Genomic DNA, 25,743 nt, shown 5'->3' with positions numbered 1-25,743 from the left:
CATTTAAATTTTTTCCTAATATTATGTCTTCTGTCTTGTTTTGTTCAGTTTTTCATTGCTGCAAATGCACCACAATTAGCCAAAAGGCTATTTTTCATTTTTTGGCAGAGGTTAACACTTGTCTCCCTAGAAGAAGAATACAAGGATTCCAAAAAGAAGAAGATGCTACGCTAAATATCACAGACGAGTTGAACTCTACACACAAAATAGACCACAGTGCAAACATTGACTGAAATTTTCGTTTTCAAAAACACTTCAAACACCCAAAATGCTTAAACCGCACAAGTTTTTTCCCAGCAATTTCAACTTTCTTCCTGTCAATTGGCTTCTCGTCATATTCTGGCTTTATTTGCGGAATATTTTGATTTTATTCTCAGACAAATGACAACGTCAGTTGTTGTTTTGTTTGTTGCGACTTAAAAAGGTTCTTTTTCTGACGTATTTCACCTGCATGCCACTAAAATGCCAATGTTTGCTCGTAATATCACAATGTTCCAGATATATATTTTTTTAGCATTAATTTAACCAAGTTAGTCCCATTGAGATGAAAGATCTCCTTTACAAGGGAGACGTGGCCAAGAGGGCAGCAGCATAGTCACATTAAAAACAAACAACACAACATAAAAAAATAAAAAAACATTCAAAACATAAAAAAACTTGCTCACATAAAACACTGGCACACACATTCCTGACTTTATTCATGTAAACTACGGCTGATTTTCCTGCACGACGGACACCCCTGTTTTGTGGCGTGGCACGAGCGTGTATACAAAGTTCTTGCGGCTTCCGTACGCGTCAGCTAGCATTAGCGAGCGAGCTGATGTTTGGCGCTATCAGCGTGTCTGAAATCCACAAAGACGTGGGCAAGAATGGCGTGCGAGTAAAGTGGTCTCATGTTGATGGTTGGGGTCCCCAGGTGAGCCAGTACACGTTCGCCATGTGCAGCTACAGAGAGAAGAAGGCGGAGCCTCAGGAGCTGATGCAGCTGGAGGGTTACACGGTGGACTACTGCGACCCACAGCCAGGTGAGCGCTCGTGCCGCTGCCCGCCGCTGGCAGACCACATCACCACAATGCAACAGCTTCCTTCTGGCTCAGGCCTGCATGGGGGGCACGTCTTCTTCAACGCCATCAAGGAGGGCGACCTGGTGGTGTTTGCCTGCCAAGACGAGCAGGACCGGGTCCTGTGGGTCCAGGCCATGTACCGCGCCACCGGACAGTCCTACAAGCCGACACCCCCACCCCTGAGCAAGACCACAAACTGCAGACCCGGAGGCAAGAACCCAGCCTCACTCATAAGTAAGTGGACTTTTGTTTCCGGGTCAAAACCCAGTGTGAGTTCTGACCTTATTTACCATTTATTGGCTCCAGACCCGACCGTGATCCGTGAATTTCTGAGAAGTAGGATTCCTTATTTAGAAATGGAATATTTTCATAGTTAGAGCACGAAATAACACCCCTACAGTCATCTTTACACTCCTATTAGCCAATATACAGTAGTAGGACATAATAAGAGAAAATAAGACAAAGAAAACCCGCTTACAACCATCTAACTATGCTTTTTAACATGATTAGAGCCCTCTAGACATGAAATAACACCGCTATAGTCACCCTTACACTCCTATTACCCAATATAGTAGACATAATAAGAGAAAATAAGATATAGTAAACCTGTTTACCACCTTCTAAATATGCCTTTTAATGGTATTAGAGCCCTCTAGACATGAAATAACACCTTTTGGATCCATTTTGTGCATGTTTTATTGTGTTATTGTTTGTTTAAGTAGAAAGAATTCATTTGTTTTTTGTTATTTATTTGAAGTACATACAGTGTACAGCAGGGGTCACCAACGTGGTGCCCGCGGGCACCAGGTAGCCCCCACGACCACATGAGGTGCCTGCAAGCCTGCTTTTCATTCAGGTGTTCAGTTAATAATGAAAGAAGAGTAGAAAGAAATGCATTGTGAAATACAACATGTGAGTTGTGGACACCAGCATTTTGTTCATGTTCTGGTAAAACAAGCATAAAATAAGCTCTGAAAATAAATGTTACAAAAATGAGTAGCTCTTGGCCGTTTTCATTTGGTAAAAGTAGCTCTCACAAGGACAAACCTTGGTGACCCCTGCTGTACAGTATGTTCCACTTTCATCATGTAATCTTGTATGACTGTTTTGACTTGTTTCTCTTTTCAGTAAAGATATTTCAAAATAAGGTATTTCAGAGCTGATATTCTGATGCTGCCCAACCGTAATATTTTATTTCATCCCGTCACAATCTCATACCGACCCATGCCTCGTGCCTTCAATACGACCACATTGGACCACATTGACAAAAAAACCCTCTGATTTCGAGAATAAAGTCGTACGTTTGCGAGAGAAACAGTCATAAGTTTACAAGAATATAGTCTTACGTTAACTAGAATAAAGCTGTAAATTTATGAGATTAAAGTCATCCATATACCCAAAAAAATTGGAAGTTTACGAGAATAAAGTTGTACGTTTATGAGAATAAAGTCGTACATTTACGAGAATAAAGTTGTAAATTTCCTAGAATAAAGTTGTACATATATACGATAATAATGTTGTACATTTATGAGATTAACGTCTCAATAAAAGTTGTACGTTTACGATAAAGTCGTACATTGATGAGATTAAACTCTTACGTTTACGATAATAGCGTTGTACATTTATGAGATTAAAGACGTACATTTACAAGAAAAAAAGTTGTACGTTTACGATAAAGTCGTACATTTATGAGGTTAAAAGTCGTACATTTACGAGAATAAAGTCTTAGTTTACGAGAATAAAGTCGTACATTTCCGAGAATAAAGTCGTACATTTACGAGAAAAAAATCGTACATTTACAAGAATAAAGTTGTGGGTCTACAAGAATAAAGCCGTACATTTACGAGGAAAAAAGTTGTAAATGTACGACTTTTCTCCTCAGTGTACGACTACTTATGAGAAAAAGTCATAAATTTACAACTTTTCTCATCAATGTACGACTAATCTTGAAAATTGACAACTTTAATCTTAATTCTTAATTTATGAGGAAAAAAGTCATAATATTACGAGAATAAAGTCGTACATTAATGAGAATAAAGTCGTAAATTTACGAGGAAAAAGTCATAAATGTCCGACTATTCTTGAAAATGTACAACTTTATTCTTAATTCATGATTTACGAGAAAAAAGTTGTAATATTATGAGCATAAAGTTGTCCATTTACAAGATGAAAGTTGTACATTTATGAGGATAAAGTCGTACATTTACGAGATAAAAAGTTGTGGGTTTACGAGAATAAAGTTTTGCATTTGCGAGGAAAAAAAGTGAAATATGTCCGACTTTTCTCCTTTATGTACGACTATTCTTGAAAATGTACAACTTTATTCTTAATTCTTGATTTACGAGAAAAAGTCGTAATATTACGAGAATAAAGTCGAATGTTTACAAGAATAAAGTCGTACATTTACGAGAAAAAAGTCATAAGTTTACAAGAATAAAGTTTACGAGAATAGAGTTGTACATTTACGAGATTAAAGTGGTAAATCTATGAGAATAAAGTCGTACATTTACGAGAAAAAAAAAAAGTTTATGAGAATAAAGTGGAGTTTACGAGAATAACGTCGTACAAAAAAGTCATAAACGTACGACTTTTTTCTTGCAATATTACGTCTTTATTTGTCATAAATGAAGGACTTTATTGTCAAAATGTGTTTTTTTCATCCAGTGTGGCCGTAATACTTCAAGAAGTTGTGTATGTACGTGAAATAGTTTGCGGTCTTTCCTCTCTCCTCCTCTGCTTCTTCTTTTCGTCAGCAAGTGTGCCACCTTAATGTGCCCCCCCCACACCCCCACCCCCCGGCTGCCGCATTGTGAGTTGAAGAGCTTCACGCTGAGAGACGATTACACCGCCGTTTGTGTGCTTTGGCTTTGCGAGGACGCGCTCTCGCCGCCGCTCGTTAGCGTGTAATGGGAAAGATTGAAGCGTTAATGGCGGCAGGTGCCGACAGGAAATACAAGGTGTCCATGAAACTGCTCTTAAGTGCTGTGTGTGTGTGTGTGTTGCGATGTAATTCATCCAAAAGAAGTGGGAGGTTAAGTTCCACTAATGAGTGTTTGTGTTGTCGGCACAAACACACAAAGACTAACTCGGCGCCGACAACAAAAGTGGTCTCGGTGAAAATGGCGGCGCTGTGAGCGAGCCGTTCCCGGGCGCCGCTGGAAGGCTAATGATGCGGGCGACCAGGTGAGACAAAAGACAACACGTCTCCGTTTTGTTTGTCTTCCGCTCGCTGGCGAATAATGAGGCTGTTTTTACACGTTTACACGCCACGTCGCCGCCGAGGGTGACTCTCCCGCTCGCTAGGATAAAAGTACGCACGACAGCAACGCTCTTTTTTGCTAAACAACATCATTAAATGGAAAAAGTGTACCTTGAAAAACTTGTTTGACCTTCTGTCGGTTGGGATTTGGAAGTAGAAATACTCCTTGAATGGCAGTGCTGTGTGAGTGACAGGAAGAAAAGCTCTGATTTTCAAAATAAATACATTTTCAAAATATTCTGACTTTATTTCCACAATATTTAGATTTTTTCCCCAATAATGTTATATATTATACTGCATAATACAGTATATATACAGTACACATATATATACGGTATATAAAAGAGTATATATGTTATAAATTTATACATCTTCCAAAAATTCCAAAAAACAACAACTTTATTTTGTTTTGTTTCTCGTAATATTGCATGTTTTAAAAGCTAACTTTTTTCTTTAATATTTCATCTCCATGTTGCTAAAATGAGATTATTTTCCTTCATAATCTCATTAGAATACATCTTTTTTTTTATATATTTGGAATTTATTCTCGTAAAATTACACCTGTTTTTTGCCATTTCTGCTGCTGTTTTTTTTTTTTCCAACTAGTTCAAGACTTCTTTTAGATTTTCTTCTTGTGGTTTTGGCTTCTCATAATATTTGGACTTCATTCCCATATTATATGTTAGAAATGTTGTACATTTTAAAAAATTACAAAAATGTCAACTTCATTTTGTTGTTTGTTTCTCATAATAGTACAACTTCTTTTTTCTTTAATATTTCATTTTATATTTTTTCTTTAATATTTAATATATTTACTATTTCAACTCCATGTTGCCAAAATGAGGTTATTTTTCAGCGGCTCCGCAAAAATGTCGTAATGAACTTGATCACTTAATCACAAAACAACCAAGGCAAGACATGAAAGATAAGAAAAAGAAAATAGAATCCGAATAAAGAAATACAGAACACGCACCACCATGCGGACATGTCGGCAGTGTGCCGTGGTGAAGTTAGTTTTGCGTTGGACATTGGGCTCCGTAGCTACAGCGGTAGTTCCCCCTTACTGTGCCCGGACTGCTGTGTCATGGTGCGGGGAGCTCGCACGGGAAGTGCCGCTCTAACCGCTGGTTGCTTGTAACAAAAAAAAAAAAAAAAAAAAAAAAAGAGTCATGTATTCTAAATCACACCACAAATTGATCTGCAACCATGTCGAATGATTAGTCCTACTAAAAGTATTTTTCATGCCCATTTTTTCCAATTTTAACTTTTATTGGATGGACTTTTATTGGATCGTTACAGGTGTTTTTTTTTTCTAGCTTCTGCTTTGTTTTTGTTTAAATTTTCCAAGTATTTCAGCTCTCTTCTTGTAAATTTTCTTCACTTACCTCTGACTTTATTCCCATCATATTTTGACTTTATTCTCGTCACATTACAACTTTCTCTGCAATCTAATTTTCCAAAAATTGTTTATTAAAAGTTTGTTTATTTAATTGAACTTTATGCTACTAAAATAATAGCAATTATTTATCATTCTCATAAAATTATGACATTTTCTAGTTTGAAACCTTTTTCTTTTATAGTAGAAGACGGCACTTGGCCAGGCTTACCTTCTGCAGCGTTTTAGCGCTCGCTATTGCAACTTGGAACGTTTTTGTTTGAAATTTGGAGCACATCTTCTTGCTGTGTGGAGCGTTTGAGTGTTGAGGTGCATCACCACGTCTTAGCGACCAGCTGGGGACGTGCGTCTTTCACTCAAACTTTGTCCCGAGTGGTGTTATTGTGGTATTGGATGGCGGCGGCCCAGCCAGGCAGAGGCTGATGGCCTTGTCGGCCCGCATCTTCGTCGGCGGCGGCTGACACCGTCATCGCCGCCACGCTCCGACAGGCCGATCAGCTCTCATCGCTCAGTGCGGCCGCACCTGAAAGCGAAACGGCGTGCATCGATAAGCCGCCGTCAGCCTCCCGAGCCGCGTGTCACATGGATGTGACCCGTCGCCGTGACGACAGCCCACCGAGCCGACACAAGACGGATACGGGGAGATGGAGTGCGCTAAATGACCCTCCTCCCCCGCCACCGCCTCTCCCCTCACCATCATCAGGTTATGTTTGTTACTTGCTACTAGCTCCCAATAATCTCACATTCTAAACCATTTATTCCTCTATTTCTTATCCCGCCTCTTTTTTTTTGTCCACCCATTCCACCCACATTTTACAACCCGTTCATTCTATCTATCAGGACTTAAAAAAACAAAAACATCCACATTTACTGTCAGTTTTTCATATTTTCTGACTATTTTCCCATTGGAAATGAATGGGAGATTTACTTGCCGCCCCCTGCTGGCGGAAAATCATTTTCCATTTTCGACTAGGTCTAAGACAGCGTAATAATTACACTGTGTTACAAATTGTTACAAATTATGCGAATAGGATTACAGTATCATAAAGTAATTTTCAATGAAATTGATGGATGGCCCTTTGTGGTCGTTGAAGCTGTGAAAATGACCTCAGCAAAGTACGTCGAGTTTGTGACTGACCTCAGGTCTCATGATGCAAAGAATACCTACCTCTCTGTCATTGGCTGTTACGGGCATAAAAGGGGAGAAACTCATGGTTCCATGAAGTTTAAGAAACATTTACCTTTTAGATCCCGCTCTGTAAAACAGGACGAGATCCACCCCGGTGGCGTCGCGCCTCGAGGATGCGTGGATGTCCACCATGCAGCGTGCGGGGGGGGGCTTTACTTTACTTTACTTTTAATGTTCCCAAATACCGGAAGCCTTTTCCATTTTTGCATTTGCTTTTCAGTTTGACTAATATTTCTACTCTCTTCTCTAATTTTTTTTTTTGCTCCCAGAACATTGTGACTTTATTCTCATAAGATTTTATTTTTCCAATTATTATTAATTAATTATTAATCTTTTTTTATTCATTTTTAATTTTATAGTTGTCCAAAATTTGCAACTTTATTCTCTTTTTGCTTTCCAATATTGCAACTTTATTCTTCAAACATTCAATGATTTTCTCATAGTATGATGACTTTATGCTCGTAAAGCAGAATTTCTCTTGGCGATAAAGTATCCATGTTTCTTTTTCGTTCAACGTTATGACTTGTTTCTAATATTTCTTAAAACTGCTGCTCTTTGTTCCCTTTTTGTCGTTTTTCTTAGTTTTCTTGTTGAATTGTATTTTTACAATGTGCCACAGGCTGATAAAGTTTGGACACGCCTTATTCTCCAGGGTGGCATGGCTCAGCGGGATTGCTGGTTCGATCCCGCTGTAATCTTTCAGCGTTGAGTCGGCATTTTTACTTTGCAACATTTCAAATTCTGATGTTTTTAGTCTGCTAAAAACGGCTGGACAAATTAAGTGGTGCCCCCTTCTGGTGAAAAATCATTTGTACATTTTCCATTAGTGTAACATTGCCCTTATCTTACAGGGTGACACGTCCCAGGAGGAGTGGTTGTTTCCCAACCTGATGGTTGCTGGTTCAAATGTAGGCCCCGCGAGATCTCGCGGAAAAAAGTCAAAATTATCCAGGCTTGTGGCGACAATTAATTACACAACAAATGAAAATGAACTGGATAATTTTGCCGCCCTTGTTTCCAAACAGGCAGGAAGAGGGTTCACTCTGTGCATTGCTGTCAGCACCTTGGCGCATTTGTTCCACAGAACAACGGTATGAACAGAGTGAGCCCTTTTGTCAGTCATACAGTCTTGTTGGTGGAGGCGGGGCCGCTAGCATACACACAGAGTATGCTAAAAATTCAAATAATTGATTGCAATATACTGTCATATTTTTGATATTTTATCATGGTACTTTTCTTTTAAGTAATGGTAAAATCTCGTCTCGTGCCGTTCTCGTAGACCCGTTTCCTTGCCTCGTCTTGTGACGCCTCTAACTGTTACTTTCCAGCATTTCAATTTCCTCCCTTGTCAGTCTGCTAAAAACGAATTGGACAAACCAAATGGGGCCCCCTGCCGCTGAAAAATCATTTTCCATTTTCCGTGAGTGTAACACGGCACACTTATTCGACAGGGTGACTTGTCTCGGGTGGTTGGTTGGTTCGCTCCTTCGCATTCTCTATGACATTTTTCTCGTTGAAAAAGAGTGGACAATTTCAATGTGGCCCCCTGTTGGCGGAAATTGAAGTTACATGTAGCATTCTGCTTACTCGGTGCGCGGTGGCGTGGCGCGGGTGGTCACGCAAACCGATGGTTGCTGGTTCACTCCTCGGCCGGTGACTAGATTTCAACGTCCATTCCACATTTCAGTTCACCTGCACCTTGCTTACAAAGCACTTTAACAACTGCTCTTGTTAAAGTGCTCAGACATCATTCAAATTTCAGAAACGTAAGTACACAAGTAGCCACACACTTGCTGTAAAAAATCTCATAAAAAGCTCAACCAAATATCATCAATCCTTATGCATCGTGCCTGAGTTTCACACCAACACTTTGAAATGCACGCAGAGGTAGATAACGCTGCTGGATGCTGACCACCCATACAGTAGTTCGACTGCAGTCATGAAAATGATCTGCGTCAGGAGGTTGCCTACAGCCACAGCTGTTAATGCTGATGTTGTTGGACTCGTCACTAATGAGGGACCCCGGCGGTTATTTGCTTTTGTAGACCAGGCGCCCGGCGACCTTAGGCGACTGTGCGGTTCATTGAATAGAGCAAAGATTTGGCCCCAGCGTGTCATATGTGGCCTGTGAAAACTTTGAAACAATACACACCTTCAAGAAAATGTGTTTTTATTATTTTACCATTTGCATGAACTCATTCAATCCCAGCCATTTTTCAAAAGACGACCCCTTCAGTAGCGGCCGTTTTAGAGCATTTTGACTGATCTTTCAAGGCACATGGAATGTTGTGTTGTATGGCTAAATAAACATGGAACCTACCAAAAGAAACATTCGACTCCCGTCTTTCATCAGAAAAAAAAAAGTTTGTTTCTACCTTTTTCCGTTCTTGAGTGATCATCCAGTAGAACATAGGTAAGTTTCAGGAAAATATCAGTTCCCAACTAAATAGGGAGAAAAGCAGCTTTTTGTGGAAAGATACATTTCGAGCATAACTTTCACTTTGACGCAAATAGATAAATAGTTTTTGCTGTTGTGACAGCTCAGATATCTAAACAACTATACCAACATAAACGACACACAAAAAGGGTTGGTTTACATCAAAATAACAATTTATTTACAAACATAATTTTCACATTTGAAACTGAACTATGTGCGCGCATGTGTGCACGCGCGTGCGCGCATGTGTGCAGGACGCTCTCTCACTTCCTCCTTCCTGTCGTGTGTATTTTTTTATTTATTTTTTTTACCCGTCCACATGATCCATGCCGAGCTCTCATCGAATGCACGTCTGCCACCTTGTGGCCGTTTTTATGGCTTCAATTTGCTGTGGAGTGAAATGCATTAGTGGAGAGTTGCGCCATCGCCTCTTTTTGTCTTTTGGCGTTCGGGATGATAAAAAAACGTATATACGACTTTGGTATTGAATGAGTTCATTATTATTTATTTGACTTTTGCATTGTTTTATATGGAAAACTATTATTCAAAATTAAATAGCTAGTAGTCCTTTCTTCATAATTTGAATTGTTCTGTGTGTAATTGTTTTATCAAACCCCGTTTGTCAGGAATTATGCTCTAAATGCATACTGAACTCGCGTTTGTGCTGTCAGGGCAACGCGCTGAAAACCAGTTTGACACCCCTGCAGTGCCGTCCGTTGAAAGAACAGCGGAGTCCTTTTCTCCGTTACCGTGAATGTTTTCCACAGAAGCGGGCCGTAGTGTGACCATGTGACCTCCGAGCTAAGCGCTAATAACAATCAATAACTAATAAGACTCGACCTTCATAGCCTGGAGTTCCGTCCCACTTTTGTGTCTTTGTGGCGCCTTCAAGTGCTGAGAACCCGATGGAGGAGCAGCAAGTGCAGAGACCCGGAGACAATGTGGACCAAACACGCCATCTGTGCCCCTCCCCACCCCGTCACCCCCCCATGACGCACGCACACAGGCTGGATAAAAGCTGAAAGTTGAACTTGACAGGGATCAACATCTTCACCCCCCAATCAATACTTGCCCCCCTTTGTTATCAGCACCAATCTATAGGTCTTTGTCTCCTTCTCCTGCCGCTCCCGTCTCCAAGCGGCAGGGAGGACAATCCCTGAAATGCGAAATGACCTACATCGGAATCGGACGCCGGCGCCCGGAGCCAAAGGACAGGCGGAGCCAGGAGGCCAGAAGAGGAGCGTCGATTGGAAGTTGATTGTGGAAATTTCACTTTTGCTGTCTTTTTCTTCTCGCCGGGACAAAAGCGACAAAGAGAGAGAGCTTTGAGTGTGGGTGGGGGGGGGGGAGCGGCGTGTCTTGCGGGGGGGTTCTTGTGCGTCCAAACAAAAAACAAAATGGCAGCGTTAATAATAAAAAAACAAAGCTAATGCCCCTCCCGGCCGCGGGCGTCGCAGGCGCCGACGTCGGCGTTCTTTTGTGCGGCCATGTGTCACGCTCGCCGGCTTCCCATCTCCCATTAATGGAGTGTTAGGCTTTTGATTTGGCGGGCCATTAACAGGAAGGCCTGAAAGGACTGGAAATGAACCCAGCTTTGCCTCCTTGACGGCTTTTATGGCCCAGCCCCTCCCCTCCCCTGCCCTCCTTCGGCTTGGAATTCTTTCCGTCATGGCGCGATGCTGCGGGCGACACTTGTACTCACCTCGTTGCTCCACTTTTTAGCCCGACTTTTTTTTGTTTTTGTTTTTTGTTTTTTTTGCCACAAGTTAAATCTTATTTAAAAATATTACGTTTATGCTTTTTAAATTATTTTTCACTCATGTTCTATGAATATAATATAAATGCACCAAAAAGTCCAAATAAATAATCATAAAATTTAACTGTGCACAAAAATATTTGTCGAAAAACTACTAAAAATGATCATTTGCAGTCATGTCATTGACGTGCGTTATTTCTAGCGACTGAATTATTGTTTTTATCCTGTTTTGTTTTGAGGCACCTGTTATTATTTGAGTTAGTTGTGTGTTTTGCATTTTGTTTTATTTGACTTTTAACTCATTCAATCACAGCCGGTTTTCAAATTTCAACCCCTTCAGTAGTGGCCACTTTAGAGCATTTTGACTGATCTTCTAAGGCACGCAGGATCTTGTGTTCTATGGCTACATAAACATGGAACCTACCACAAGAAAGATAACACTCCCGTCTTTCATAAGAAAAAAAAGTTTGCGTCTACCTTTTTTCGTTCTTTAGTAATCAGCAGAAGAACATAGATAAGTTTCAGGAAAATAGCAGTTCCTGACTAAAACCAGCTTTTTGTGAAAAGATGCATAACTTTCACTTTGACACAAATATTTTGTGCTTTTGTGACAGCTCAGATATCTAAACAACTTGCCAACATAAACAACACACCAAAAGGGTTGTTTTACATCAAAACAAGAACTAGTCAAACTTGTCTATAGCGGCCACTAAAGGGAAACTGCAAAAGTGGCCACTATAGACAGGTGGCCTCTATAGACGGGTTGGCGGCCATTTTGAATTTGTGCGAGCACATACTAACATTTCTGTGATTAGAAGCTTGTTGTGTTTGCAGATACATATAATTATACTGTTGCATGTTGACCAGTAGAGGGCACTGTGGGACTGCAGATAAAAGTTGTAAAGAACAGCTAGGCTTGTTATTCTACACCACCCACAGAACAAAGCTGTGCTACTATATATATATATATACGGCAGAGTGTCATTACAGCTTTAGTTCAACAGGAAGTGACGGTGGGCGTCCCGAGCAGGAGAGCTAGGCTCAGTGCTAGCTGTGAGTGTCGAGAGAGTTGGAAAGTGTGTTTATGTTGGCGTGGATGTAAAGTCCTGCAGTGTTCTCCGCTGTTAATAAAGCCATTAAAGTGCATCGGCGACGTGAGTCTCTCCTTCCCCACAACAAGCGGCATTACAGTATTGACCAGTGCACATTGTCTCACACCAGGAAATTAAAGGTGTCACTGTCTGCAACAAGCTCCAAAGAAGACGGCTTTTTTATGTGGAACAACTGACAGTTTGTGTGGATCTTGTGAATGATTGTGACTGAGCTAGGACTCACTCATTAAAGTCTACACACGACGGCTTCATTGATTGAAAAACTAAACATTTTCATGCATGAAGCTTCTACTTGAGTCGGTAATTTGGCCGCTATATGCGGTCAGATATTGACAAAGGGAGACAAAATGGGTGGCCGCTGGCTGCGTTAGACAGGTGGCCGCAAAGACAGGTTCGACTGTATTTACAAATGTAATGCCATGAACTATTTACAGTTTTCACATTTGGATCTGGACTGTGTTGAAATTTGCCTAAATTGCGTAACCTTCTGCCCGCTACACTCCTTCACACTCTCCCGCCTCCTCATTGCTGTCGAGTGTGTTAATACGTGCAAATGATCCATGCCGAACTCTTATCAAGTGCACTTCTGAATAATAAAATAAATGTTACCCCCATTTTTCTATGTTAAGTTGTGACCCACTTTTCTAGAGGTTAAGTGGGAAATGCATGTGCGCCCTCATTTAGAACAGAATACTTACATGTCAAATTTGTAAAACTAAACCAAAAAAAAACCCCAAAAACATTTAGGAACGCAGCACCACAAATATTACAAAATGTCTTTTTTTTATTTTTAAATTGGCCATCTATGTTCTGTAATAATGCCATTTTTATTGGACTAAAGAGCACAGCAAGTAGAAAGTGTAAAAAGATGAACATACCGTACGTGAATGGAAGTAAATAAGAGCAAAGAATATCAATATTAAACATTTCAATGTCATTTTTATTGTCCACGTGTCCAGCTATTGAGAGAGAATTTGGATGACCAAAACTCCTGTTTTTCTCTGACATGTTCTCGTTTTCATTGGGCCATTAAATTCGCGAATAATATTTCAATCCATTTTTATTTATTTAGCCCCTTACATCAGCTTTAGGGGAAGCAAAGTGTTGGACAACAGTGCAAGAGGAACAGTGTAAAATCACAAGAAGAGCATACTACAACAATAGATTATATGTAAGTGCAAATAAATGTTTCATGTTTTTGAGTTGTCAAGAAAGCCTTGAAAGGAGAGCGACTATTTTCTCACAGGCTGATTTTTCTCATACAGAAGAGACATTATTTTACATTAGATGTTATAATATTAGCATGCTAACACCCAGCATGATAGTGGTGAGTGTTTATATAGTTGTCTACCCATGAAAATAGCAAACAAAATGCTAGTATGCCCACGTTGGCATGATGAACACCTAGCATGATAGTGGTGAGTGTTTATATAGTTTTCTACCCATGAAAATAGCAAACAAAATGCTAGTATGCCCGCGTTGGCATGATGAACACCTAGCATGATAGCGCAGTGTGCTGCTATAACAAGTGCTCTGACCATTTTTTTGTTTGTAAGTAAGTAGAAATAAATATTTCATATTTTTGAGTTATTTAAGTTGTCCCGTAAGCCATTAGACATTATTTTCAGAATTTTTTCATTTTAGAGGTTTTGGGCTTATTTTTGCGGCAAAAAGAGATTATTTTTAGGCATAATCAAACACGTTAAGTAACTTCTGAGAAATGTATGTGAATTTGTGTCTTTGGTTCTAGATAGTATTTGTATATTATAATTACTACTTGAATATTACATCAAATTAATTCAGAATTCATAACATATAAAATGAATGACATTATGTAAACTTATATAAAGCACCTGGAGAGCGCATATGCTCCGCCAAGCGCCATAGTTCCCCCCATATTGTGATTTACACCATAAATATTAGTCCTACATTTATTTTATCTACATTTTTTAATTCCTTGACCATGAAAGCATACAGTACCGTGAAAGTGTTTGAATGACTTAAATAATGCTAAGAATGCTAACATGCTAAGACCTAGCATAATAGCGCTAAGTGTATACAGTATGTGCCTACATCTGAAAAAGCAAAAGCTCACATTAGCATACTAGCATGACAGTGCTAAGTGTCTGCTTAAGTTCATATTCATGAAAATTGCAAAAATGCTAGTATGCGCGTGTCAGCATGCGAGCAATGCCAAATGCTAAATGAAGCATTTTCACATGTTTGTATATAATTTATCTCACAACAGGCCCAATGCTAACATAATAATAGTAATAGCCATCATCATTTAATAACAGGCTACTTTTGGGGTGTTATAGGGGTGTTATTTCATCTTTGGAGGGCTCAAATAATAGTAACATTTGTATTTTGAAAGTAGTAAACAGGTTGACTATGTCTTATATGTCTATATTCTATTATTATGTCTACTATATTGGGTAATCGTCCTGTAAGGGCGACTATAGGGGTGTTATGTCATGTCTAGATGACTTTTGTTGGAAATAATTGTATTTAGAAGGTCATAAACAATTTTACTACATCTCATCCGTCTTAGTTTCTCTTATTATGTCTACTACTGTATATTGGGTAATAGGAGTATAAAGGTGACGGTAGGGGTGTTAATAATTAAAAAAATTGAATTTAGAAGTCATAAACAGGGTTTTCTATGCTCTAACTCCAAACATATTCTGTTTATGAATACCTTTCGTAAATCCACGAAATGTGGAACCAATTAACCGCGAGAAAAACACGGGATTACTTCTTTACTTTTCGTGAAGCGGAGATTACGTAACACATCCTCCTGCTGGCTGCCGGGCTCCTGGTGTTTTCCCTCCGATGGCGGCCATGTTGGTGAGCGTGCGTGCCGACGACTTCACAGAGGGTCCCTTGCCAATCGGGGTGTGAAGCGTTGAACCGTGAACAGTGAGCAAGGACTGCCGCCGGGTGTTTTGTCATTATTCCTCATCCGGATGAAGGACACGTACATAAACACGAAAAGCGGCCCCGGCGCACTTGAAGGCGGCATCGTCTTCTCCCCGCACAGGAAGTTCTTTCTCAGGAGCTTCAGTCTTGTGTTCCAAAGGTGAATGGATTGTTCTTTATGGAGACCAAAGCCTTTACGGGTGTTTTGTGTGTTCCAGGTCTGGATCCGTCTCAGCGTCAGGGCGTGGAGGAGCTCATCGCCGCCGCGCCGTGTCGCTTTGACCACGCTCGCCTCTTCACACTGTTACAGAAGCAAACTCTGCAGCACCGCATGAGCGACTCCTTCTCCTGTCTGGTACGCTGAACCACGCTGTAACGCTTGCCTCTTGACGTAGACCGTCTTTGCTGTGCATTGGGACAGAAAGACTTTTCGTATTTCATTTTTTCTTTCATTTGAAAAGCAACCGGCGTGACTTTACTTTGCCCCCCAAAATGCCGCCAAATTGTGTTGCAAAAAACACTTGAACGTAACGTTAAGTAAAAAGTACTGCACTTATTTACTGTCTAATACGTGGACGTCGGCGTGGGTCGCACTGCAGCTACGGCCGCCCCATTTCAATGTAGAATCACCTCATTTGTGCTCAACTGCTCTGTTTTGCTGCCACGTTATAAATAAACGCTTGCCTGAAGCCCCGAATATGACCGCGTTACTCTCCTAGATGTACCACTTTATTCTCATAACGTTACGCCTTATTTATTATTTCTCGTGAACTTTTATTCTTCTAAATTTACAACTTGCATTCTCGTAAATTTTCAACTTTTTTTTTTTGCAAATTTATAAATTTCTCGCTAATTTATGACTTTTTTTTGTAACATTACGAGCTTTTTTCTTTCTTTTTCCTCGTAAATGTAAGACTTTTTTCTCAGATTTATGACTTATTCTCGTAAATGTACAACTTTTTTTTCATAAATTTCCGACTTTTCTTTTGTAAGTTTATGACATTTTTTGTCATGAATTTACAACTTTCTCAATTCTATGGCTTTTTTTTGTACACTTCTGTCTTTTATTCTCAGTAATTTACGAGTTTTATTCTCGTAAACTTACGACTACATGTATGACTTTTTCTTCATAAATGTATTGTTTTTGTTGTCGTAAATTTAAGACTTTTTTTCTCGCAATTTTTTTTTTTCTCATCAATTTACGACTTTTATTTTTGGAATTTTACAACATTTATTCTCATAAATTTATTACTTTTATTCTTATTAATTCAGGACTTTTTTGTCATGAATTTACAACTTTTTTGTCGTACATTTCCAGCTTTCTCAATTCTACAACTTAAAAAAAAAAATGTACAGCTTTTATTCTCATAAATTTACAAGTTTTGACAAGTTTTACTAGTAAAGTCAAGGGGGGTGAAAACAACTGAGAACCGCCGACCTATTAAAATATAAATTGGGGCTGCCGCAAGATCTTGTGAGATTAAAACGTCTTTGGTGCATTATTTTGAAGCTTTTGTGGACCAAGTAAAATGATGGCCCCCGGCCTTGAGTTTGTGTTTTAATAGAACACAACCACAAAAAACTGGGAGGAAAATATTTTCTAAAAATCCACCAAATGCCATCAAATCTTATTTAAAAAGCAAAATATATTATTTTCATTATTATTTTTCTCAGTGTTTTACTAATATAACGTAAATACACTAAAGAGTACAAATAAATAATAAGATTAAACTACACACAAAATATTTTTCGAAATAATACTGAAAATAATCACGTAAAATAATGTCTTTGACGTGCATTATTTGTATCGGCTTTCGTGGGCCAGACCTGATCAAAATCTTAGGACCAGTTGAAAAATAGCTAGAATGATCATTTTGCACATTTGGATCTTAATGAGGTTTTAAGTAGAGCTACAATATGCAAAAACAAGAAGGGGGAGTGAGACAAACAGCATTTTGAAAAAGTAATTGATTGAAAACAACAATTCAACTGAAATAGGCTGTTTATCAGCTGATCAAAAGTTTAAGACCACAGGCTGTAAAAGCCCAAATCTGCTCCACATGTTCATTTTGTGTCATCATTCCCACTGTCAGGCCCTCCTGATGGTAAAGCTAAGAAGCTTTCTCTTTTTCAACGTGGTGGGATTGTGGAGCTGCATAAGCAAGGCCTCTCGAGGTTGGGAGCAGGAAATCACTCATTCTAAGTTTTTGGAAAGATCCTGAGCATTATGGAACAAAAAAGTCAAGTGGTCGACCCAAAAAAATCACACCTGCGCCGAGCCGCAGGATCAAGACACAAGACACATCTGTGATCTAAAAGCACACACAAACACAAAAGACAGGGAAGAAAATATTTTTAACGATCCACAAATGCCACAAAATCTTCTTTAAACATCTAAAATTGACACTTGAATACATTTTAAATAATGTATTACTTAACATAAAATGAATACATTAAAAATAGAAACAAATAATAATCATAACATGAAAATATATATCCAAAGATATTTAGGAGTAATACTAGAAATAATAAGGTAAAATAAAGTCTTTGACATGCATTATTTCTTGGCTTTCACTGGCCACACATCACAACACGGAGCGGCCAAATCTGGCCCCCGGGCTTTAAGTTTGGCACCTGTGATCTAATAGCACACAACCACTGAAAAATGGGAAAAATGCTACCAAATCTTATTTAGAAATCTAAAAGTGTATTTTCTAAAGGCTTTGCTTATAAACATAAATAAAAGTAGTGTCTTTTTTGGGGGGTGGGACAAAACCAGAAAAAATCTACAGGAAATACATTTCGTTAATCCAAAAAATGCCACCCAATTGAATTGATTGATTGAATATTGGAATGAATGCAAGTGCTGAAGCGTCAAGCAAGTATTTAGACCAAACATCTGAGAGCTAAATGGGACGGGGTGGAGGTGGGGGTGTTCAAATCAATACTTGGCGTGTAGCAACATGACCCTCACTGACAACTGCTGGCGTTTCTCAATGGGGGGGGGGGTGCAGCTTCAATAAGTGCGGTCATGTGGGTGGAGGTGCGGGGGGCGGCGACACGTTGGGGTTTTTATGCTGGTGCAACCAAACAGTAATCATCTAACCCCCCCCTCCTCCCCATCATCATGGTCTTTACTTGCTTTCCAGTGAAAGTACTTCATCATCAATTCAAAGAGAAACCACTTCCTCCTTTTTAGTGGAGCATCCTCTAAATATTCAAGTGTTGCTGGTTGCACAAAGCTCACACTTGATGTTTCAGTCGCTACTTTTTTTGTTTGTTTTTTTGCAGGGGCTAAGTGGGCCTGACAATACCTCAAGGACGTCTTTAAAAAAATAAAATAAAATAACATGGCCACGTTTGAAAACGCGCAGCTAAACTTACAAAGCCAAGACTAAACATCCGCATCGTGTTATTTGCAGTAAAGTAACGTTTGTCATTGGTTGAAATGTAGAATCAATAGTTGCAGCTTGTCGTCCCGCCCCCATCTCTACTGAACAGTGGCGGCACTCCACTTTCGTCTTACCCACTTGTCTTTGTACGTTTACATATTTGACTTTACCCCACGGGAGACGCCTTTCAGACTCTCACTTCTCCTAATAATGTTAAAAAGCGTCTTTAGGAGGTAAACAAGTTTCCTATGTCTTATTTGTTTTATTTACTCTTATGTCTACTATGTTGACGAACAGGAGTGTGAAGGTGACTATAGGGGTGTTACTTCATGTTTAGAGGTCTCTAATAATGTTAAAAACGTATTTAGAAGGTCGTAAACAGGTTTCTGTATATCTTATATGTCATATTTTCTTTTATTGTGTCTACATATTGGGTAATATGAGTGTAAAGGTGACTATAAACAGGTTTACTATGTCTTATTTTCTCTTATTATGTCTACTATATTGGACTATGCGAGTAGGAGTCTAAAGGTGATTATACGGGTGTTATTTCATGTCTAGAGGTCTTTGATAATGTTAAAAAGCATATTTAGAAGGTCGTAAACAGGTTTTTGTATATCTTATGTCGTATTTTCTCTTATTGTGTCTACTTATTGGGTAATAGGAATGTAAAGGTGACTATAGGGGTGTTATTTCATGTCTAGAGGGCTTTGATAATGTTAAAAAGCATATTTAGAAGGTCGTAAACAGGTTTTTGTATATCTTATGTCGTATTTTCTCTTATTGTGTCTACTTATTGGGTAATAGGAATGTAAAGGTGACTATAGGGGTGTTATTTCATGTCTAGAGGGCTCTGATAATGTTAAAAAGTGTATTTAGAAGGTAGTAAACAAATGTCTATGCTCTCTTTCATAAATAAGTCCTACTTTGTGTAAATTGTGGAAGCAGTGAAGCGCGATGAAGGAGGGCTTACTGCACATGTACACATCCACCCCTACCAAAGTCAATGCTTGTCAAGGCTGTGAATCTGTTTTTCAGGTAAGCATTTATCAATGCAAACACATTGAGGAAAGGTAAGCTGAGAGGCCGTATTGAGGACATCATTGTCCTCCAAGGGATCTTCCCTAAGAATGACACGTGGTCATCTTTCACTCGTCTACCTGCCTCCTCTCAGCTCTGCAATTAGCGTCCATTCAGCGTCCGTCCGGCGCTCTCCTTCGACCGCCTTTTGTCAAGGCTTCGTCTTTGTGTTCCAAACCTGAGCTCTTTTTCACGCTACCGGCCACAGAAGGCTGCGCCTGGATGGGGAGGACATCTGTTGACGAGTGGCTTGGATTCATGTCAGAGCCGAGGTCGTGTTTTATTCAGCACCGGGTGAACCCGCCAACAACAACAGTAATTAGGATGAGCTTTGCTCTGGAGCTGGATCCCACTGTCTCCTGAAAGAACCGTTATCCACAACGCCGGCGTCTTTTCTAGCGTGGACACTGGACAGCATGTCCTTTATCGATTCATCTGGGCACGTCTGGAGGTGTGTTTGGGCTCCTTATGTTGCCATCTGCTTCACAGTGTCACAGTACACACTGGAATTCATCTTTCCCCTCACTGAACCACACCTCCCCTGGTGCCGGCGGCACTCGTGCACGCTACCACCACCATGCTGACTGGAAGCAAGACACAAGTATCTTGCTACTCACTTGTGTCGGCAGAGGGTTACGCAATCATGGCTGTTTGTTGACGCTTCAAGGGCTGTCCAAAGTGCAGCCTGCGGCTGTTTTTAAAAAAATATCATTTAACATGAAAAAACTGCGGAAAAGGTCAAATCAGCAGTCATTTTACAAGAATAAAGTCCAAATATAAAGACAAAAAAGTTGTAATCTAAGAGAAAAATGTAGTATTATGAGGAAATGTCACATTTTAGTAGCATAAAGTTAAAATATTCAAGAAAACAGCTGTGATTTTATGAGAATAAAGTCATAATATTAAGAGAAAAAAGTAGCAATTTTATGAGAATAAAGTAAAAAAAATAATGTCATTTTAATAGAGTTTAAATATATTACAGAAAAAATAAGTTGTTTTTTTTTTAAGTCGGAATATTATAAGAAACAAACCGAAAATTAAACCAGGTGGAAAGTCATAATATAAAAAAACAACAAAAAAAACAAGGATTATTCGAGAAGAAAGTTCAAATATTTGGAAAATAAAATAAAAAAAATCGCAAAAAAGGAAAAAACTCTAATTTTATGAGAATAACGTAATATTAAGTCGCAGTGTAAACTCAGCACATTTTAATCATTTTAATAGCACAGATTATTAAAGAAAAGCTTTGTTGTTGTTTTTTAAAGGCCTAACAAACAACTGAGAAACAAACAAAACAAAATCAAGTTTGGCATTTTTGGAAAAAACAGGTTGGGGGAAAGTCTTTTCGGAAGAAAGTCAAAATATTACAAAATAAAAAGGTTATTCAAGAAGAAAGTAAAAAAAAATCCCATCCAAATCGGGCAAAGAGAGCCAAGTGTGAAGTTGACATTAAAGTAACGAAACGCTGGGATGCACTTTTTTCTTGAAATGCTGTACAAGCATATGCAACTTCTTAGCATAACTGCAGTACGTACATGTGTTGCTTTAGTTTCATTTTTCACAATGGAAAAAAGGTTTGGACGCCCCCTGCTGTACACTGACTACTCTAAAGTATATCTACAGTACTGACAAGCTGGGAATAAACATGTTTCGGAATGGTAAGGGTATGTGGTTAAGGACCCAGACTTGATTGAGCGCCAGGTGATGTGAAAAGGAATCACCTTCACCACAGGAAGTTCCACTCCTTGCCGCGGAAACAGCCTCAGGTCAAAGGGCAGTGATGGCTGAGAAGCAAGCTCTTCACGGGACGTGGTCTGGAGCCCAATATTTACCCCTCCGCAATCACTCCATCCGCGGGGCGCGCCACCTTTACGAGACGCAGGTGTCCCTCGCCGCTTTCCCACCGTGGCTGCCTGAGCGGACAGATTAGCGCAGGGGTGTCAAACTGGTGCCATGGAGGGCCGAGACACGGCAGGTGTTCTTTCCAGCCAGTCACTAAAGCAGGTGATTTTAATGATCAACACCTTCAGTTTGAGGGAAGGAGCTCATCAATTAAATCACCTGCTGAAGAAACTGGTTGGAGAGAACACCTGCAGCGTCTCGGCCCTCCAGGGCACCAGTTTGACACGTGTGGATTAACGTCTTGCAGACGCATGGCGCCATCATAGCTAAGGCACGAGTTGCATTTGGGCCCATTAGAGAAACACACTGAGGCTCAGCATTGCGTTCCTCAACTCACACACGCCACACGAATCGTCAACTTTCATTTGGCGAATTGAAAAAAGCAGGCTTTACTACACATCTTAAAATGGAGCCCTGCCAACAGTCCACCAGCCAGCGACAGACGTGGGAGGTGTAAGTTTGATCATTTCCTTTTTCTTCACAAACAGGCTAACTGAGCATGATGCTAAAATGTAATGTTAGCACACACGCTGCCGGAGACGAACCACAGCTCATTAGCATGAAAGCTGCACGCACGCACGCACGCACGCACACACAGTAGATCTCAGGGAAAACACTTGCAGAACATACCATTTTTCACCCATCCATTTTCCATACCGCTTCTCCTCATTAGAGTCACGGGGGCATGCTGAAGCCTATCCCAGCTGACTTCGGGTGACAGGCGGGGTACACCCTGGACTGGTCGCCAGCCAATCGCAGGGCACATATAGACAAACAAGCATTCACACTCACATTCATACCTATGGACAATTTAGAGTCTCCAATGAAGCTAACATGCATGTTTTTGGAATGTGGGAGGAAACCGGAGTACCCGGAGAAAACGCACCCTCACACACACGGGGAGAACATGCAAACTCCACACAGAAATACCCAAGGGAGAATCCAACCCAGGTCTTCCCGATCTCCAGGCTGTTCCTGTGTTGGCCAACGTGCTAACCACTAGACCACCGTGCGGCCCACCATTTTTCACTCATTTATTATTTTTCCAACCAGACCAACATCAAATTAAGCTTTTTATTTTTAGTCATTTTCTTACTTCTAAACTTGTCACGTTGAATGTTAGCATGCTAACTATTGTTGTGTCTAATAGTCTATAACGATAACTGACAGTTATCGAGTTTCCCATCGCTGTAGGTGTAAACTTGCATGCTAGGTGTTAGCATGCTAAATGTTAGCATGTTACAGGTTGCATGTTGACGTTGAGGTAAAATATGAGAATATGAGACGTGTCATAAAGGCATCCAGTGAGCTTATTCTTGGTGTGGTTCCAGTTTGAATGTTGTGGAATCAGTGCTCTGCTCTGCCCATGGATGAAACCAAGAGTTCTTGGACCGAAAATGTCATCTCGAATCAAAAAGGGTGTTGAGGTCAACGTGAAACTTCCGCTGGCATCCTCCTGCCGGTTTCTGTTTTTTTTTTTTTTTTTAAGCTGGGAGGGTCGGCGAAAGACACGGCGCTGACGAGGCAGTCGGCTCGTTAGCCACTAATTGTCGAGCGGGCGGTGCCAAGATTGGCGTGTGTGCCATCTGTTTGTCACAGAGGAACATCTTGTCGCTCGGCGCTCGCCGCCGGGCGTCGTCTCTCGCTGTGGGGCCGTATTAATAGCTCTCAGACAGGAGGGAGGGAGAAACTGTTAGAAGATGTCAAGCAAACTGAGGAAGAGGAGGAGGAGGAAGGCCACTAAAAGGCCTGCAGAGGATGAACGTGCCAGGTCCAGCTATTCCGGGCCGGAAGCAATCAATGATGTGATGAAACCTCCATTTTGATCCACCTGATACACGCCAACAATGACGGCAATTAACACAACATCAGTAACTATAATTACACACGTGTGTGTGTGTGTGTGTGTGTGTGTGTGTGCGCGCACGCCCCTTGATGTGGAATTCCAATGAATCCGGCGGATTCTGTGTCCACTTTAGTGATTTCATGACTGCTGTAGTGGAGTCGGTGGTAAAGTGGCTTATGGATCAATGACGTCTCCCGTGGCAACAGGCTGCTAACGCTACCCATTCCTATGAACTGATTGAGAATTTACATTCATATTTCTGTGTGCGTGCGTGTTTGTACGTAGAGAGAGCCATTCTTGAAAATGCTTCAGCGTTCACATTGCATTTTTCAAGGACTGCTTAAAGGGTTTGAAGTGCCGCACTTGAAATTGTAGCTTCTACTTTCTGCTTTGTGGTTTGCAAAATACAAACCAAAATATGACTTCCGTTTGTCTCTTTTTAAGAGAACCACTCTTTACTTTTATCCCTGTGGTTGTCCTAACTTCAGGGCCTCCTCTTGTCCCAAATTTTCATCTAACAGTGCACAGAATCCATGACTCCTCTAGTCATCTTTAGGCCTGTCACGAAAATCAATAAATCAATTCATCGCACGATGAACAAAAATGGCGCTTTGGTTCTATAGCGGAATGAAGGGAATGAGTGAACCCTCCTATCAATCATTCAGTCTCTTTGTCTCAGTAGGTGGAGTTGGGGTTGCTAGCGAGTGACATCTGCCCGCAGGACTTATTCCAGAGGAATAGACTCACTCTGCAAGAGAGCAAATGCAGCCCCAGTGTGAGAACATTCCGGTTTTGAACTGAATTAACAAAGTGAGCCCACAAACACCGGCGAGCCGATATGTCAAATTTGTTGGAAAGCGGTGGCGACGAAGACGGGGAATACAGCAACTGGGGAAAAAAAAGGCCACTCGAGGTTCAGCGGAGCCTTTGTCCCGACAGACAACACTTACTCAGGCGTTTGGTCAGCAAAGTAGACAAAATAGTGCATGTCGTTTGCGACATATTAAAAGGTCCCTGATAAGATTTATCAACTTTGCTTAAATATGTTATATATTGTTTGTTATTATGCTCTATATTGATCAATTTTTGAAAGCCAACAATACATTTGCAAAGATGACATTTATAGTTCAGGGAACCAGCCATGACGAGCTAGCTCTCGGTGTTCAGCCTCATTTCCGGAAATGACGTCATCGGGGTGACACCTCAGATGAACAAACATGGCGGCGTACGAGACAGAGGATGTTTACAGTGATTATAGCCAAGATTTGAGCCATGTGTAGATAGTTTTCGAGGAGGAAGAAACATTTGGAGATGAAATAGAAAACTTGCAGAACATGGTCTTAAGCCTTAAGACGTGGAGATGAAGATCGGGCACCTTCAAAACACAAAATGTTAAGTGTAAATGACTCTGGAATTCCTTATCCTTCAATTATTGTTTTAAATTGGCTTCTTAATGAGCGCAAAGGGGTCTTTATAGCCTGTAATCTTGATAGGGGTGTAACGATTCACTACATCGATGCGTTCATTTATATTCCTACGATTCACCTACATTCATCTGGGTTCTCAGGTTTCCATTCAGGACGACATCTCTATCGATCTAACATCGTGTTAAAGGTAATCAGTCGATACTAGGAAGTGAAGCACTGGATTTAAGCACGAGAGGCTTTATATGGATGTGCTTCTGGAGATGGTAAACGTTAGTCTGCCTGTCGCTTTCTTCTTTGATTCGCTTCTGTGACTCATCCGGCCTGATTTGAAACTCTCATATATGCAGTCGCTCACAAGTTTCTCGTTCACTCCAAACGTTCTTTCTGCTGCTCAATGACCGTTGTCGGCTGCATATTTCACTACCTGCAGCTCGTAATCTGCAGAATATAATTTTCTTTTTGGGGGCATTTGTGTACACCTACGTGTGGCGCTGTGAACAAGCACGCAGACGGAACCACGTGACGCTCCAAACCATAGAGGAATAAAGAACGGATGCGCAGAAGTCCGCCGTCTTCCCCTTATGAGAAGTGGAATTACTTCTGCCGGTCATTGTGGAGTATAAGCCAACAAAATGTCAGGAGAATGGCGACTGAGGTCAGCCATGTCGGTCGAAATATTCAGATATGATGTTGGCTTGTCGTCAAAGCTCACTTCCGGTCATGTGACGGTGACGTCATCGTTCTCGTATGGCCTGTATAGGAGTAGCTGTGATATTTTCACATGTCAACTAAAGAGAGAGAAAACTATCTCTTGTTTGGGGGGGCTTTATTTCAGAGCGTGTGGCAACATCTTGTTTCAAGCATAACGACAGCACAACGGACAGTAACAGCATAACAAATACACTCACGGGCACACAAGCCGAGAGCACCCTGTCGCGGCTGTCAGTGTGGAAAAAAAACATAC

The 25,743-nt window shown here is 40.5% G+C and overlaps 1 protein-coding gene across 4 annotated transcripts in view; it reads left to right on the top strand.

Annotated features, from left to right (window-relative positions):
* Positions 1-25,743, top strand: part of cadps2 (Ca++-dependent secretion activator 2) — a 182,381-nt gene that overhangs the window by 82,219 nt on the left and 74,419 nt on the right. For all 4 annotated transcript variants that reach the window (XM_054776309.1, XM_054776308.1, XM_054776312.1 and 1 more), the window contains exons 10-12: positions 917-1,025; positions 1,098-1,298; positions 15,351-15,487. In XM_054776309.1, coding sequence (XP_054632284.1) covers positions 917-1,025; positions 1,098-1,298; positions 15,351-15,487 — 447 coding nt within the window. The remainder of the gene's footprint in view (positions 1-916; positions 1,026-1,097; positions 1,299-15,350; positions 15,488-25,743) is intronic.

The sequence above is a fragment of the Dunckerocampus dactyliophorus genome, chromosome 5 (assembly GCF_027744805.1).
Source record: "Dunckerocampus dactyliophorus isolate RoL2022-P2 chromosome 5, RoL_Ddac_1.1, whole genome shotgun sequence".
Classification (NCBI taxonomy): Eukaryota; Metazoa; Chordata; class Actinopteri; order Syngnathiformes; family Syngnathidae; genus Dunckerocampus; species Dunckerocampus dactyliophorus.
The sequence above is the reverse complement of the archived record's forward strand: the minus strand, read 5'-3'. Positions and strand labels throughout refer to the sequence as shown.